Raw genomic sequence first — 17,704 nt, 5'->3', positions numbered from 1 at the left:
ATTATTTCACTTAAATCTTACTGTTTCTAGCTGAACTGCATGGAGCATGAGCTTCTGTTTTCTTCTGTGCTTCTCCATTTTGCCTTACCTCTGTTCTTGGCATTGCTGTGCTTCTGAACTTGGCATCATAGACTGGGAGTTCATCTAAAAGCTGCTACTGCCAGTTATTTCAGTGATACTGTTGAGTAACTCCAAAATGGTAAGACCTGTGTGAACTTCTTGGTCAAAGCTTTTGGTAGATCCTATGCAGAAATTGTGAATTGCGATTTTGAACGTCTGTCTCACCAATATTCTGAGTTCAACTGGTCTTGGACATTTTCAAAAAGACAAATCTTATTGTCAAAAAATCCTGAATAAAAATGAAGGAAAGCTAGAAATAGCCTTAAAGAAATCCATACACTTGAAAACTAGATAAGCAGGATTTGAGAAATTTGTATTGTTGAAAAACATTTCTGTATGAGTATAATGAAAAAAAAAAAAGCTCTATTTCGTTTCAACACGGTGTTTACCATAATCTGGTTCCAGGAATTCACAACCACATCTTAAGGGCTTGGACTGTGTTCCCATAGTCTAATGATCTCATCAGCTTGTACTGTGAACATCAACATGTCACTTCAGTGTGCCTCTGTATCATCAACCTGTAATGCATGGGTTTTGGGTCACAATCAGTACCTTACATTTGTATGAATATTCAGTCTACCACAGTGGCTGTATTTAATTTCATGCTGCATTTCTTGCAGGGCAATTTATCTTTTAATAGTATTTTGTTTAACTTGTTATTGAACACAGACACATACAAGTATGCTAGTCTTTGTGACTCTGTTAACTTAGAGTGCTCAATGTTTTTTCAGGTTCCAGTAGCCAGAGCCAGCATTCTCTGGCTCATTGGTGAGTACTGTGAACGGGTTCCAAAGATTGCACCCGATGTTCTGAGAAAGACAGCCAAGAGCTTCACAAATGAAGATGATCTTGTAAAGTTGCAAATCTTAAATTTGGGTGCAAAACTCTATTTAACAAATTCAAAGCAGGTAAGCCTAAACTCAGTATTGTATGTATTCAGTCATGGTGGGTTTTGTTCAGTCTGTATAGATCAGTAATGATTTCTTCTATATAAGTAACCAAACCTAGTCCATATTATTCTATGAAGAAAAGCTGAATATATGTTGTCAAGAAATACAACAGACTAAATCTAACCATGAGTTTTTAAGTGTGTGCTGGATCACGAATGTTAATGTAGTGATGAGATAAACTCTTTTTATCTGTCTCTGGGAAAGTGTGAAATTTTAACTTCACATAAATAGAGAAGATCTGTAAATTCTGTTAGTAATACCATTTAGGAGATTTTGCTGATGTGATGCAATGTTTCCTCAAGCCAAAAGCAGAACTTTCAAGAAAATTCTGTCACTTTGAACAAGGAGCTGCGCACTTTTTTGTTCAGGGTATCTAAAAGACCTTGTTTTGTCTTTCCATCAATACTTGTTCTAAAGATAGTAACTGCTTTCCCTTCTTTTGTTTTATTTGCTTGGTTGGTTGGTTTGATTTAGTTTTTCCTATTTCCTTTTACCTGGGGGAGTGGGTGAGTTTTAGTATCTCTAGTAGTAAAAATAATGTGAAAATTTCAGATAACACAAAGAGGTGAACTTAGATCTCCAAGCAGCTGAAAACAACAGCTATGAGAGGTGCCAAGTGCTTCAGTCTTCTAAGTGACATCACTGTGAACCCCATTCCATGACTATAGCATTTTGGTACTAATTTTTCACTGTAATTCCAATTATTGCTATAAAAGATTGTAAAATCAAAGATTTTTTTTCCAAATGTAGAAGAAATGCATTGGTATACATGCATACATGCATACATGCATACATACATACATACATACATACATATATATATATACACGCACTTTCCTGGGCTGCTAGACCTCTTGTTTTACGACAGTTTGCACAGCACAGAATCTTACACCTCTGCAACTGTGATGTCTGCTTGTTCCTTGATAGTTATATGCAACTACAGACATGATCTGTCTTAGACTTTTTGTTGTAGGGCATGTGGGAGGTAACTGTCTTGCCATGCATTCAGATAGGAGTGAATGCTTTGCTTATATGGTCTAAAATAGGGCAGTAATAAAAGGTGACTTCCCTCTGGCAGTGCTCATCTTAAAGAAAATGCTGAGATAAGGAAAGATTTGGTTTGACTATATAAACCGTCTTCTTTTAGCCCATTATATTTATTAATTTTCCATACAGTTTTTGTCATTTTGAATGTAAATTTTTCCACACCGTATTTGGTCAAAAATCCATTGCATACAAGGAGATAAGGATTTCTGTGATGTATTTTTTCCTATTGCACATCTTAATACATTTAAAATCATCATTGCAAGTGCTGCATAACCCTTTATTCAAACACAGTAATGATGATAAAACAGAAGAAACAGTCTCCTGAGATGCCTACTGAATGATGAGTTTCATCAAGGAGTGTTTTCCTCTTGCAGTTTTAGGTTGTGGAAAAATAAGTTATTATCTCAAGTGGTCAAGGTATTCACATAAAATTTCTAACGGTGAAGATTTGGCGACTTGGCTTGATTCAAATTTCCTTTCAAACTAGAATACCATGGGTTTTGCATTAGAGGGTGGAAACATTCTTTCTATATCTTCATGATTATTTCCAGGAGTAACTCTTCTTTACTTACTCAGTATTAAAATTACTTCCTGAAATGACTTCCATTCCTAAAAATCCAGCCATTTTTCAGTTTAATTTTTAAAATATGATGGCAAACCTTGTAGATTTGATTGCTCTGTTGTCAGTCTGTCCCCCTCTCCTCAGTCCCATGTTTTCTGTCTCATATAATATTTCATATCATATATGATATATCATATCATAGTAATTTTATGAGTAATTCATCGGTTTTATCCAAAGTTACTGGAGTTGTGAAAACCTCAAAGATAAAATTTCAGTTTATTGAAAAGTGGTAGTAGAATGGCAGAGGACATTCAGTGCTGACCAAACAGATAAAAAGAGCTCTTTCACCAGGTGAAGGAAAGGCAGGTTGAACACATCTGTTAAGTCTTGTTTGGAGAAAAGCACAAAGTTCTGGAGGAAATAAGACTTGCTTATTTTATTCCCTTCTTCTAAATGCATTATTTTATTTGCTTATAGTTTCCTTAAGTATATGGAGAAACAGTGAAGCACATTCACAGGAATGATTTTTAACATTTGGGATTTCTTACAAAAAAATTAAAGTATACTTTAAGTCCTGAGATCATCTCATGAACTTTCAAATGCTGTTTATAATTTAAGGAAGTTTCAGGTTCAGTTGTATCTGTATAGGTATGTATTAGAAACAGGCTTCTTTCTGGTTGTCTGTATTATTTTATAAACTTGCTTTGTTTTTTCAACACTTAGGGTCATAAAACTTTGAATGTGCTAGATAGCTGTCTAAATGGAGCTTATATAAGAGAAATATGTCATATTGCCTTAGATATTTCTTGCATATAGCAGAAAGAATAAAGAGATTTTGATGGGTTTCTGCTGTCTAGTATAGCAGGACTTGCACCAGAAAAAGTCCCAAGTAGTTGTAGGGTGTAAATAGGTATGTCGATCGTGGTTTAGCACAATAGCCTTATCTTGTGTGTCTAAAGAATCAGGTTACTAAAAGCTAATGATATCTAGGAGTGAATAGATAACTGTTTCTCCCTCACTGTAGAGCTTCATCTGTTGGTAAAACCTATATTGTAGAATTTTCAAGTAGGGATCTACCAAAAAATTAACTGCTGCTAATATAGAATAGGCATTAAATCCTTAAATAGTACTATTGTCTAGAACTAGAAAATTCCAGAAATGTTGCTGGAGGATGACTGAATTCTAGAAATACTTACACCTAACCCTTCTAGCCAAAACAAAGTGTACAAAACATAATAATGGGTTCAGCAATATGAGGATGAAAGAAATTATATTATGCCTATATAATGTGCATGTCCAGATATCGAGAAATATTGACATATCATAATAAATGCATGAAATCACAGATCAAAATACTTCGTCATTATTCTATGAAGCAGTCATGCTATGCAGAATCTGTCATGTTTCACCAAATCAGTGTGCTTGCTGAAATGATTTTCAGCTTCTTTTGAAAGCTCCTTTGTTGGAAAAACTCATGTACATTCGTTAGTTTATTTTTTGTTTTCAATTAAAAATAATTGTTTCTATTAGCAACCTCCATGTAGAAAAGGTCTTCTGCTTGTTTGATTGCTTTACCATAAGACAGATTTTTAAAATTGCCTTTCCTTGCCGTTTCCATGAAAACTAGAGTGTATATGATAATTGCAAAGAGGTTGCTTGCAGACACAGAACATTCTTGCATAACAGTTTTTTGTATATTTTTCTATATTGAACAATATGAAAATGATATTTTAGGGGACAGAAAAGGGAGAGGATCATGGAGAAAATTATGCCGTTAAAGGAACTGCAGTCTTTCAGGATCAACTCTTTATCTATCTAGTTTGTCTTTAGGTAATTTCACCAACACTCACTGAAAAAATGCCCACTGTGACAAAGCCTTCAACTTTTCCCATCCCTATAGCAATTCACAGGTTAAGATCATCATGTTTTATGATCCATTCTCCTGAGCGTCCTGCCATGACAGCAAGGAGTCTTGTCTTGTTTTACAGTGGAGAAGTGATGGTGAAGGCTGCAGGAGGTATCCCTCATTTAGTTTAATTCATGCTACCTGGGAACCCTCCCTTCCAATTCCATTTAGATTGAACAGCGTAAGTCCTGCATGAGTGCAGATTATGTAGGCTCAGTCTGATGCAGTTGTTTAAAATTTTATACCCTCATACAGAATTAGCTGCCAATAAACTGTGAAATACATATGGGAAAGTTTTGTCTTTCCCAGACCTAAGACAGTACCTCAAGGAAAAAAAAAAAATCACAGAGCCACTCTTGGGTATCAGAGAGAAAAAAGAAACAAAAAATATTTCATTGGCAGTTTTTTTAAACTATGCTGTTATATTATTCTAATGTCTAATTTCTTCTTCTCTTTGGTACCATAGGTTATTTTTTAAATGCTTGCATATGTTGCATTAATGGGGTTTAAATTGGAACCATTTTCTGTTTACATTTGTGTATCTCACTTACAGGAGTTAATCAGTATTCTGAAAAAGCATTTTTATGTCTCCAGAAGAAAACTTCAACTTGCATCCTCAAATTGGAAATTATTAATCTGAACTTTTTTTAAGAAAATGTCATATACAAAAATGGACTGATTTTTTGGACATATTTTTCTGCTCACAAGATTGGAACTGTGTTATTGTCATAGCAGTAGCATGATAAACATATATATACACAAGGTTGTTTCTCTGTATAAAGCAGATAAATCACTCGTGATGGTAGGTTTTTAACCCTGTGTTATGCATCCATTCTGAGTTGAAGTACTAAAATCTACTTCATTAGGATGGTATATAATTCCTGCTCTTTTTCCTGTTTGGTTGTATATAAAAGAAGTGGCATACATGTTTCAAATCTAGTGGATTCCAGTCTATTCAGCACTGTTGTTCTGGTTGCAGTACATTATTTCCATTTTCTATAGAAAAAAAATTCTATATCCTTCCTTTCTTACATTATTTTCTTAGCTTAAAAAATGATCTGAAGTTTTATAATTATTTAAGAAACGTTAATATTCTCAAACATCAAATTAGGAAGCTGTTATTATGCTGTAAAAACCTGTGATAGTATAAGTCACTCTCTTACATAAATAAATAAATGACCGATATTACTGAAGGCTTTAAGCTTCAAGAAAAAAATGGAAGAAGTCTTTTATCCTGGTTTTTAGAGGGCATCAGCAGCTTGCTTTTATGAAAAAGTAACAGCTAAATGCACTGCAAATAATTTGCAGTAATCCAGTTCAGTGATTCATGTGTCTGCTTTAATGGGTCATAATTCAGGATAAAGTAACTGAGTGCAGTCAGAGTGCAGACACTGCTTATGCCAGGGACAGTATCTCTTCATAAAACACACCTCAGCAGAAGCAGTTTGCCAGCCCCCTAATACCCTCTGATGTTTTGATGTCCTGCATATTTTTCCGATTAAGTTTTGAGTGCCATGTTTTTAGTTGTATTTCCACATTCATTATCCTCACGTAGACCCTTCAGCGGGTTTGCCATATATGATTATTTTTTTAATGATGCCTTTCTTTCCACTTCAGCAGTTTAATAATCTAGCACATGGCTGCTTCTCAGTACTCAGCATTCACCTCCCCAATACAGAAGAGGACATGTGCTTTGGCTGCAGAATTCCATTTGCAGCTTTAGAAATGCATATTCCCTGTGGAGCAACATTTGTTTGACATAACCATTCATTTTTATTACCTCTTTAAATATGTTTATCCAGAGTTATCAATAATCATAAATAACTTGTATTCTGTTCTTGTCCTGTTTTTTTCCACAGACAAAATTGCTTACCCAGTATGTATTAAATCTCGGCAAGTATGATCAAAGCTACGACATCAGAGACCGTACAAGATTTATTAGGCAGCTTATTGTTCCGAATGAGAAGAGTGGAGCTTTAAGCAAATATGCCAAAAAAATATTTCTGGCACAGAAACCTGCCCCATTGCTTGAGTCTCCTTTTAAAGGTATAACTGCCAAAATCATTTGGTAAATGTTCATTGTGTAAAGGAATGTGGCAGCTTATTCTATTTCAAATACTCTCACAAATTGTGTCACTTAGCAAATAGAAAAGATTAATATGCAAGGATGCTCGGTCTGCTTACTTGCTTTTCAGCAAGCAAGGTGCACAGTGCATTTCTCCAATGATAAACCCTGGCAAACTGATCCATTTATATTCATGTGGATTTTAAATTTTATTTTAGTAACAGAAGGTATGTCTTTTGAGGAAAACTATTCTTCAATTTAGGAAAATAGCTCTAGGATTTTATCTGGACTTTATTAGAAGATTTTTAATGTGAGTACTGCAAATATTATATGAATCTGAAATAAACTGACTCTATGTAGATGGTTTTTTCTCCAAAATCATAATTTTCCCTCTGCATTTTGCCTGTTGTTTTACAAGTAAGATCCATTGTCTGTCTTCTCAAATTAAAAGGTTATCAGGCTATCTAAATTAAAATTACTCTTTTATTGTGACAATTTGCGTTTTAATTTTCATACTTACTTAGGTCTAGTTTTGAAGCTTTAAAAGGAGCTCCATTTTGAAGAAAAACTATTAAAATTCTGGATGTGTTTGTGCCAAGACATGTATATGGATTGTTTAACTGTGCTGTCATTCTTAATATTCACAGTAAAGTAATTTTTAGAGAAGCTACATTTCAGAGCAACACCTCTAAACACACTGACTGATTAGCTTTTTTATTGACCATTATGGGGGAGATTATTGTAATCTATGGACTGAAATCAGTTTTTTGACCTATGAAGAGCTTCCTAGTTTATATTTATTCCATGACATTTGAGGTAATACAATGGCAATTACCTTTAGCCCTGATTAAGATTGCTCCTTGTGGTAGAGCTCACAGTGTTTGTGTATTTCTTCCCTCCCCCGGCTTTTTTAATAGATCGGGATCATTTCCAGCTTGGCACCTTGTCTCACACACTGAACAGCCGAGCCACTGGGTACCTGGAGCTGTCTGACTGGCCAGAGGTGGCACCTGACCCCTCCGTCCGAAATGTTGATGTGGCTGAGTCGGTACGTCAGCATCACTGAAAGCAACTTTGCTAAAGGCACTTGTGAATACAGAGTTATTAGCCCAAAACTACTACTATTTAAATATTATCTGTGGTCTGTTGAAATCCATTGATGCAAGGGAATGTCCCTTTTGCTTATTTTATCTTAGAAATCAAGCATTTGGAAACTTGCTTAATGCTAGTTCTTTTAAATGACAGAAGTAGATAAACTGTAGGCCACTTCTGCTTAATTTGTGGAGTAAGTAGGCCTTTTTCTTCTCCATCTCACTTCTAATTTCATATATTTCATCTCACTCTGCTGTAATATGTTAATTGGGTGCAGCTGGACTACCAAAGTCAGAAATTAAGAGGTTGGTTTGTGGAAAATCCAAGGCTAAACAAAAAAAAAGCAAAAGGAAAAAGGTAATGCAAACAACAAAAGGCAGCTGCAGGAGATTAGATTATGTATGTTTTGAAGTTTCAGGTTTGGAAGAGATGAGGGGTTACATTTCAGATAATCTGAAGAGCATTAGGAAAGTATGTGATAGGAAAATGTCATCTGTTAGTACACTAATCATGTGTTGACACATCGGGCTCATCATCTGCTAGCAATAGCTTTTTGTTACTGTAGTATAAACTCCGAAGCAAAGTCATGTTTTGGTTCCAGAGTTGTGATTTATGTATCAGGTACCAGAGTCTTACTGGAATGCTAGTGAAAGCTGTTGAACAGTAGCTGAAATGTAAATGTATTGGTATATAGTGTGCTGATGGTGCTCCTGGAGGCATGGCATTGTAACAGATACAGACAGAAAAGCATGCTGTCCTGGTAATGAGCCAATTTACTTTCTCAGTAAATCATAGATTAATTAATTTGTTTATGAGATGTTACACGCAGAAAGAGCAAGGAAATGAAAAAAATTGGTCTGACTTACAGAAACCAATGGTCACCAATCTGGTAGAACAAGCATTTCTCCTTAGTACTGTAATGTGTCTACCTTCTTACATACCTTTCAGGAAAAGTGATATTTGTGGACAAACTATTGAAAGCTTTTATGGGAAGATTTTTAGATAATCAGCTCAAACAGAGGATTATAAATTATAGGGTTGGCATGGAAGAACGTGTGAAGCTACTTTCATCCATAAGACCAAAAGTATTGCAGGAAATTGATAAAGGGCGTAACAACATAGTAAAAAAAATAAATAGTAAAAAAATCTACCTCCAGCTATTTAAACCTCAAAGCAAACAGGAAAGTCATTCAGCCATGCTGGGGTTTTTTTTGCAAGTATTTTCTTTGGAGGGTATCTTCGTTTCATTAATTTCGTGGTTTCCCTAATACTGCATGTGCCTACGTAGCATATGTGAGTAAAGCTGAGTTAAGCTGCAATCCACATGCAAGTTCTCATTGACAGCCAAAAGAATATTGGCTTTTTAAGCCTTAGAAGCTTCTGCTGTTTAAGAAGAAGCCAGTGTGTCTCTAGAGTTGTTTAGCCTTGCAGGTCATTGTTAGAGCCTATTTCAAAACTTAAATCTTATTCCAGATGAGATCAGTTAATGAGGCAGACCTGTACCACATGGTGGATAGAGTTGTCTGCCAGTTTGTTTTTTTCCTCCTGTCCTGAATTTCAGCACTACTTCTATAGTACATAGAGGTATATGGAGAAGAAAAAGTCTGGGGGAAATACTGCCTCATTTTGGCATTCTCTTGGTGATAAAAAATTACTTTTATTTGGAGAATTGCAATGAAAATGAAATATAATTTGTCTGTTATATAATGTGTCTACCTAGAGTGTCTGTTTTCTGCTTAAAACTTAGGATGATAAAGGTGGTGACTAGCCCTGTTTAACCTTCATTCTAGTCATACTCAGCTGGATCCAGAAGTAAAACTTTCAGACTTAGGATCTTTTGGCATAGAAATTTATTTATCATTACTGATGCTTTTAATCTACCATACTAAATCTTTTTCTGGACTACCTCATAGACATCTTTCACCTTTTATAGGTATATACCAAACTTCTAGTTCTCCTAATTGTGTACAGTAAGAGAGGTTTAATAGCTTCTCTTGACTTGCTTAGATGATTTATTTAGCAACAGCTTAATACCACTACTCTGAATGTTTTTATTTAGTGTGTTGTGTATATATTTTTGTATTGCTGTTTGCAAAACTAAACTTAAATTTATTTACAGGCAAAGGAATGGACTGGAATTCTAGGCAAGCCAAAGAAGGAGAAACCTACTGAAAAGTTCTACTCTGAATCAGAAGAGGAAGAAGATGAGTCTGCCAGTACCAGTTCATCAGGTAAGTGTTTGGAAAGCACTGTATTTTCACTGCCTGGAAAACTGTGTCTTCAGAACTGTCTGGTACATAAATAGAAAAAAAAAATTGCAAACAAAGCCACAGCTGTATATAAACTCAATAACTTAGGGGAAAAATTTTACGCTCACTATATTAAATAAGTTAGTCTTTGATTTGTTTCCCAGGTAAAAAAGCTGGCATGCTATTTTTATCTTCCTTGGAGTCTAGTATGAGTAAGGAGGGTTTGTAACTTATAACTGAAAGCACATAGTGGTTGCAGGAGAAGTGCCCAGATGCTTGGTTGTCAGGAACCTTAACTTTTAATGGTTTTTTGGAATTTGGTGGCATTGAAGAATTGTTTTGATATCATGTGCCAGTGTGCTGATAAATGGCCAGATTAGTTTAATCGTGTATTCTTTCATGAGATTTATTCGGCAAATTGTGTTACAATATTTCTCTGAAGTTCTGCATAGTGTTTTCTGTTTATTATAATGGGGATATTGATGAAGAAGGTAAGAGCTACCAATCAAGTTAAGTAAGCAGAGGTTCTTTTAACTGTTCTCCCATTTATTGTCAGATGGGCAGTCCCCCAAGACATCTGTTTCAGAAGATGTTAGTATATTTCAGATGTAATAAAGTCCATAATTCTCTCAGGGCCAGACCTTAGACTTGAAAGAATTACTATCATCTAGTTGAATGGAAGAGGGACATCTTCAAATACAAACATGGAGCTGCTTCCTTCCAGTTCCTAAACCAGGGAAATATACAAAAATGTTTAAGAATTGTATCACTGAAATTAGTGATTTCTGAAGTAATAGAAACATACTTACTTGAGATATTTGAATATTTGGTAATTGTATGATTGATTAGAGGATTAATAATTTGTTTAAATCAGTGATTCAATCATAGTCACTATGGGTGTTTAAGAACAGATTATCTAATTAAGCAACTGGTTGAGAAGATAATTTTGCAGCTAAGTGAATGTAAAGACTAGAAAATTTGAGGTCATCTCCAGCTCCTAATAAGGTTATGTATCTTTGAAGAATCTACATGCAATTAATTTATTATTCAAATTTCTAAGTTGAAAAAGTATAATACTGTAGGCTGAAGAAGACAGGGTTTTAACTAACAAAGTTTTGTGCATATAAGGGGAAAGTAATTCTCTTACCTGCTTTTGGCACAGGGTAAATAATACTAAAGCTTGCAACTGGATCTTAAAATAGCAAACCATTGTTTAATTTAAAACAAAATTGGATTTCTAAAATACTATTTAAGTATTAAGTACTATAAATTATTTAAGATATTTAGATCAAAATTGTAAGGGTTATTTTCATTTCAGGGAGTGGGTCTGACAGTGAAAGTGAGAAGGAAGATAAAGAAGAAGGCAGCACTGACGAGAGTAGTGGGAGTTCCTCTCCCAGTGAGGAATCAACTGACAGTGAATCAGACAGCAAAGAAAGTGCTGCTAAGAAAACATGTAGAGCTGTCAATGAAAGGTAGGTATATGTTTGTCTGGCTTTAATTTTTTGTGATACTATCTTATAAATCACTCTTCCTGCTAGCAGACTGCCAAGCCTTTAATTAGGCTATTGTGGGCATGTGTTGGCTGAGGAGTGATGTCAGTGTATACTAGTTAGTAATAGTCAGTATATGAACCTAGTTCTTACTTTCATTAATCAGACTACTCTTACGTTTGGAATTAATTTCTGACTTCAGTTAAATCTTGGGTGGCTTGTTGAGAGCTGATGTAACCTTGGGAGGCTGAATAAGTGATCAAATAGTTGCGTGAAACACTTAATTACCTTTTGCTGCAATTTTGCTGAGAGCTAAAATTAAGTCCTTCAACACTTTGCCATTATGTAACTAAGACAATTGATTTTTCTAAATAATGTTATATTAAAAAGATTATGATCCAAATATTAGAGGCAAGGGCTGTGAAGGGAAACGGTCATAAGATATTTAAGTGTTAGCGCTTTTAAGATTGCCTATTATCAGCAGCATTATCATGTGTTAAAGTATCATTAAAATTTTGAGTAATTGGGGCTAATACCTTGGATTGTGTGAATCTGTTTCTTCCACTGCTGTCAGCAAGCGGCCTCTGCAGACACGATCGCCCTTTACTTTGTAGTCTGCTGCCAGCTCACTTGATGAGTTTGCAGCTCAGCTCAGTCGTGGCTGACAGCGCTGATTGGGGCGCAGTACACACTCTGCTCCTTTTATTACAGACAGTAATTAAAGCAGCTCGCCTTGCCACTTCCATAACAAACACAGCATAATGCCCTAATTATGACTTTATTAATTTAAGTCAGGATTTAATGATTTTAAAAGTGATTTATATTGTTTTTCCTGTTCAGAACAAATGAAATCTGTAGGTTAAATTAATACAAGCTTTTCATCATCGCAAAGTTAAAAAGCTAGTTACCAGTAAATTCTTTTCATTAGAATAACATCTGAAATTTTAAGCAGTAAGATAAACAATTATTACCCATCAAAACTGGCTGATGTGCAGTAAAGTAACATTTTTAATCTTCAAATCTAGTTTTAAAGCTAAGCTAAAGATAAATTATTGAAAAGCAACTTCGTTTATATAATGGGTTCACAACAACTTATTTGTTAATACAACTACAGCTTCTGTTGAAAGGCAGAGAATGAAATATAGATAATTCTGTTGTGATGAAGAAACTTTGAACAGTATATAGTAGTGAATTTTTGTTTAAGTCATTGACCTCAAGTTTTTAAATGTTGTCCTACTGAAACAATTTTCAGTGCCTGTTTTTCACTTTGATTTTAACAATCATATATGCTACATTACACTGTTTTTGTGCACTGTTGTTCCATTTTTAGCTTTGCAAGCTTCAAATGTACTGCTTTATGCTTTTGAAATTTTTTTAAAATTTGGGGAGGTAATTTTAGGTTCAGTTACATGGGTAGGCATGGCCTAAGTGTTACTGTTTTTAAATAATTTTGATTAAATTTTATTTAGGCAATTCAGATAGGAAGTTCTTGAGAAGAGGAAGACTTTATTTTGATCTCTGTCGTGTTGGATTTTCATTCTCCTCTGTATTTTTTTAATCTAAAAACATTGCAATCTCAAACAGTAATGCAGCATTGTGCGTTCTTTTGTACTGCTCCTAAAGCTAAGCAAATATATGTAACAATTTAATATGAGTCCAAAAGGACTCTTAATAGTTGAGTGGTCGAGATTTGTTTAATTATTGTTGACCTTGTTACCCTTCAAGCACTTCAGTAACCAATTTATTGTCTTGGAAGGGAGCTGAATCAGGTAGTGTATGAAACACCTGATTTGGAAGTTGTTTGCATATCCAAGAACAGAGGGCTTTTTCTATATGCAATATTGATTTTTCTGTTCCATGATAACTATTAGAAAACAATTTTCATTTCCTGTGGTAGTAACTCCCCCTAAGAAAAAAGGGTAATCTACTAATTGGTATTTAAAGTATTATTAGATGTTACCAAGGCAGATAATACTCAGTAGCTATTAACACAGACCAATATAATCCAACAATGGTAGGGTGAACAGAACTTCACTGTGTGAAGAACACTGTGTTTGAAGTTGTAAGGGATTCAATATGACCAAAAGTGTAGGAATATAACAGCTCTTGTCTATAAACCCTTTAATGAGTTGAGCTATTTGTGGACATTATAGATCTTATTTCTAGGTGGTGTGGTTTTATGTAGAAGAATTAACAAAGGAATAAACTAAATTAATTGGGGATTTTTTAAGCAATGTTACTGTAAAAAAAGATGACACCAAAATTCTGTTACTCATAGGTAGAATAATATGAAAACATCTTTATTTAAAAGGGTGGTTGCACTTCCTTTGTAATGTCATAAGCTTGATGCATGCAGATAATACTTTTAATATTCCATATATTCACATTTTGTTTGGCTTTTTCACTGGTTTAGACTATGTGATGGTGTACTGTGTAGTGTAATAGAATGATTTTGTGTAGCCTTAAATAAACTATTTCATTTATAGCTGTGTCTTTTATTGTGGAGAAATAATGACTTAAAATTCATTTAGTAAAACTTAGAAATGCTGATGTAGGATTTTGCCTAAGCAGATTCCTTTGTGGTTTTACATATCTCTTAACATTTTTTTAAAATATGTAGTGATTCAGAGGATATTAAAAAGAAAGCAGAGGGAATTTCCAAAAAGAGAAGTACATCCAGTTCCTCTGATACAGAGTACACTTCATCAGAAGAATGTTCTTCAGGGTCCAAGTCAGAATCTGATTCTAAAAGCGACTCTGAGTCTGGAAAATCTAGAAATGCTTCCTCTAATAAGGTTAGTATGGTAAAATACTTTTTTTGGAAACCTCTATAAAATATGGAAATGTGCATCTGAGAATCCATCCATGTTTCTTTCTGTTGGAATGAAGATGGGTAGTAGATTTATGCATACCTAAATAGATCCAGAATTTATGAAAAAAATATTTTTACTTTTCATTGAAAGTCCAGTCCAAAAGTAGTTTGATAGTTTAAGCAAGTAAGAGTATTTTTATACCAAAACCCCTATTTCAGTTTATAATTGCATATTATTTTTACTCCATATAGATCAAGAAGAATAATAGAATCTAGTTATTTTTTACACACGGAACATAATCTTTTTCTAATAGTCTATTATTCTTTTATAATAAAATTAATTGTTCTTTTATATTAATTTTTAGGTTATTGTTGAACTGGTGAAATTTAATAGGTGGACATTGATGGTTATTTTATTAAAACAGAATTTTAGAGTATAGCTATAGTGCCTGAGTCTGAGAGAAAAGGAAACCAAGAACCAAATGTTAGAACCTTGTTTGTTAAGCATTTGAAGATGTTCTAATAGAAATCTTAGCTTAGTTTTAAAATTTTCTGTTAAAATTTAGAATAGTGCAGTTAATGGATCTATGACTGAGATGTATATAAAGGTTAGTAGCATTAATATTCCTAATGAACAATCAGCTTTTACTTGCTGTTGGTGTTTGATAGGATAAAGCGTTCTGTTACTTCAAATTCTGTTAGCTTTCTTAAAACAGGTGTGAAATAGCAAGGTTTAAAATACATATTTTTTTAATTGGTTTCAAAATATGTGAAGATGCAAAAACATGCAATAGAGCCATTCATGTGTCAGTTAAGATTTAATTGCTTACCTTAGTGAAGAAAAAGAGCTTAAAAAAGTTCATTATACTCAAACTAGTGTTACAGAACTAATTTTTTGTGCTATTATCATGAAGTGGTTACTGTTTTCTCACCTTCCTTGCATTTAAAAGTAAATAAATGAGGAAATTTTTGCTAAATCTGTTCAGGAAGAAGCATAAAAGAATTTCTGACACTTACTTTTCTGTTATCAAGTACTTCCTATGCATTTCTTTCTGTGTATTTACAAAAAAATGTTGAAGGGTGGAATTGTAGCTCCAAAGTTTCTGTTTTAATACTGGTATGTGATATTGAAAATTAAGTGAAACTCTTAATGCATTTGATGCACTAGTCTAATACATTGACTGTCCTTTCAGTCAGGACTCCTATATAGGTGGCAGAATAGTAAATAAACATCCTTTGTTGTATTTCTGGCAATTTTTGAAGCTGGTGAATAGTATGTTTTGACCAGGTAAGAGGAAAGGCTGTTAATTGATTAAGCTGTTGAGGTGTGTATTTCCTTTAATTAAGAAGGTAAGGCTCTCTATTTCTCTAAATCTTGAACTTTTACTGTACATGATCTTTGTTTTGTAACTTTTTAAGTCTGCCTAAGAACCCTTGAGTTGTGACCTTAACTTTTAATCTGTTCCCTTCTTCAATGAAGTAGAACAAAAGATGAGGCTGTATTACTCAAGAAATGTAAATGTGTCTCCATGGTTTGATCATTGTTTCCTGCCCAAATAACACATTGGGTAACATACATGTGTCAAAGGTTTTTTCTTTTAGAGCACCCAGAATGGATCTTGCCAAAAAAATGGTAGCACAAAAAATACAACTTAAATCCTCTCAGAATAAACTGCTTTGATACTAGATGGGACATGAATTTATTGTAACAGTTTGCAGCTTCTCATATCAGCACAGTATTTTTTCACAAGAATATAATATGTACTCTGATGTGCTTCGTTCTGAGCAGACACTGGAAAGCCATGTTCAAACTATATGATCTTATCTCTGCTCTATTTTTCCATTTTTCTCAGGATGTTGACACCATGCTGATAATTTCTTTCATTATAGTTCTCTAAAATGTTTGGTTCTTTCACAGGAAATGTGAGGACTGCTAGCATAAAGAAGCTTTTTCTATTTTAAAACAGCAGTATATGCGAAGTCAAATGCACTGAATATGAGAACTGGAATGTCCAAGAAGCTTTGGATTGAATTGTTGAAGTCAATGGAAAGTTGTCAAGGCCTTGGATTTTAAGAGAAAGAACATTGCAGTAGTTCTGAAGTATTACTTGCTTAAGAAGCACCTAAAAGGAAGTGTTTTAGGAACAAGAAGTATTTTTAAATAGTTGACAGAAGAGTAGAGTCAAAGGATAGAAGGGAAAAATTGCAAAGCTTTTAAATGTCACGAAAGACATGAAAACAAATAGCAATGGGTTTATACATGAGGCAGCAAGAAAAGTAAAAAAGAGATTATTTAAAAGACAGCATAGAGCTCACTGCAGAAGCTAAATGCTCCTTAAATTCTTTTTCATTTAGAAATTAGCACATTTAATATAAGGGCAACAAACTATGGCTGATGAACTGTAAACAGCAATGGTCATGTGTAAAGGGGCAGGGGGTAGTTAATTCAGTGTCCTTGAACAAGGAGGTCTGTTTTAGTATGTATTATTCCCTGGAACCTTGCAGTTAGTTTCCACTTAAGCCATGTTCGATGCCTGCATTCAGGTATTTCTAGTACTTGTTTATTTTTAGACATGTATTTAGGTAAGGGGGTGGGAGAAGAGAACCAAAGGTATTTTTTATTAAAGGTGATTGCTGTGCTAACTAGCTTAATAGGTTTTTTGAGAGAAACACATTTTAAGCCCTATAATGATAGCTGGAGGTAACTGATGGTAACCTTCCACCTTCCAAACTGGAAAGAAAAAACTATTTTTAAAAAACTTTGAAGATTATAGTTTAAGTCTTATATACAGACCCCCATTTTAAAAGAACCACACATACTTATTTTTTGCTTTCTTCCTGACTTATTTTCAGACCACCCAGGAAACAGATGGTTTCTGCCAGGCTCTCAGAAATGCATGTTTTATTCTGATAGTTTGTCATCAGAAAAGACATTGTTTATGTTATTCTGCTATAATGTGTTCTTAATTTGGGCAGTCTATACTGGGAAGTTATTCATTAGGATTTCCTTCTCAGTAAAACTGAAAAAGATTTTCTGAAATACATATTAATAAAAGAAGTTGTGGTTAGTGAGCTCTATTTTTATGGTTTCTCAGTTTGCCACACGTTATGAACCATGTTGCATCACTAAGGTTTTGGTGATGTTTACCATTTGATATATATTGGTGTTGGATGCCATTGCCATGTTCTGCAAAATTTTCTTAATAAAAAAGGTTTTATTACATTCACACTGGAGCTTAATTTCTACATACATCCATGCACTTGCTGGTATTAAAATACACTACAAAAAATTCAAATTATTTTCCTGAATATGCTATTAATGGTTTAGTATTTTCTTTTTCTCCTGACAAATCGTTTTTAAAAAGCTGTTGCGTTCACTGTAGTTGAGCTGCAGTGAATAGAAAAGTC

The 17,704-nt window shown here is 34.1% G+C and overlaps 1 protein-coding gene across 1 annotated transcript in view; it reads left to right on the top strand.

Moving 5' to 3' along the window:
* AP3B1 (adaptor related protein complex 3 subunit beta 1) overlaps positions 1-17,704 on the top strand; it is a 156,924-nt gene that overhangs the window by 80,752 nt on the left and 58,468 nt on the right. Inside the window, exons 15-20 of the mRNA XM_058865381.1 lie at positions 852-1,028; positions 6,445-6,631; positions 7,568-7,698; positions 9,862-9,973; positions 11,310-11,466; positions 14,105-14,279. Of these exons, the coding sequence (XP_058721364.1) occupies positions 852-1,028; positions 6,445-6,631; positions 7,568-7,698; positions 9,862-9,973; positions 11,310-11,466; positions 14,105-14,279 (939 nt within the window). The remainder of the gene's footprint in view (positions 1-851; positions 1,029-6,444; positions 6,632-7,567; positions 7,699-9,861; positions 9,974-11,309; positions 11,467-14,104; positions 14,280-17,704) is intronic.

Source organism: Poecile atricapillus, chromosome Z (assembly GCF_030490865.1).
Source record: "Poecile atricapillus isolate bPoeAtr1 chromosome Z, bPoeAtr1.hap1, whole genome shotgun sequence".
Lineage (NCBI taxonomy): Eukaryota > Metazoa > Chordata > Aves > Passeriformes > Paridae > Poecile > Poecile atricapillus.
Note: the sequence above shows the minus strand (reverse complement) of the source record. Positions and strands in the feature narration are given on the sequence as shown.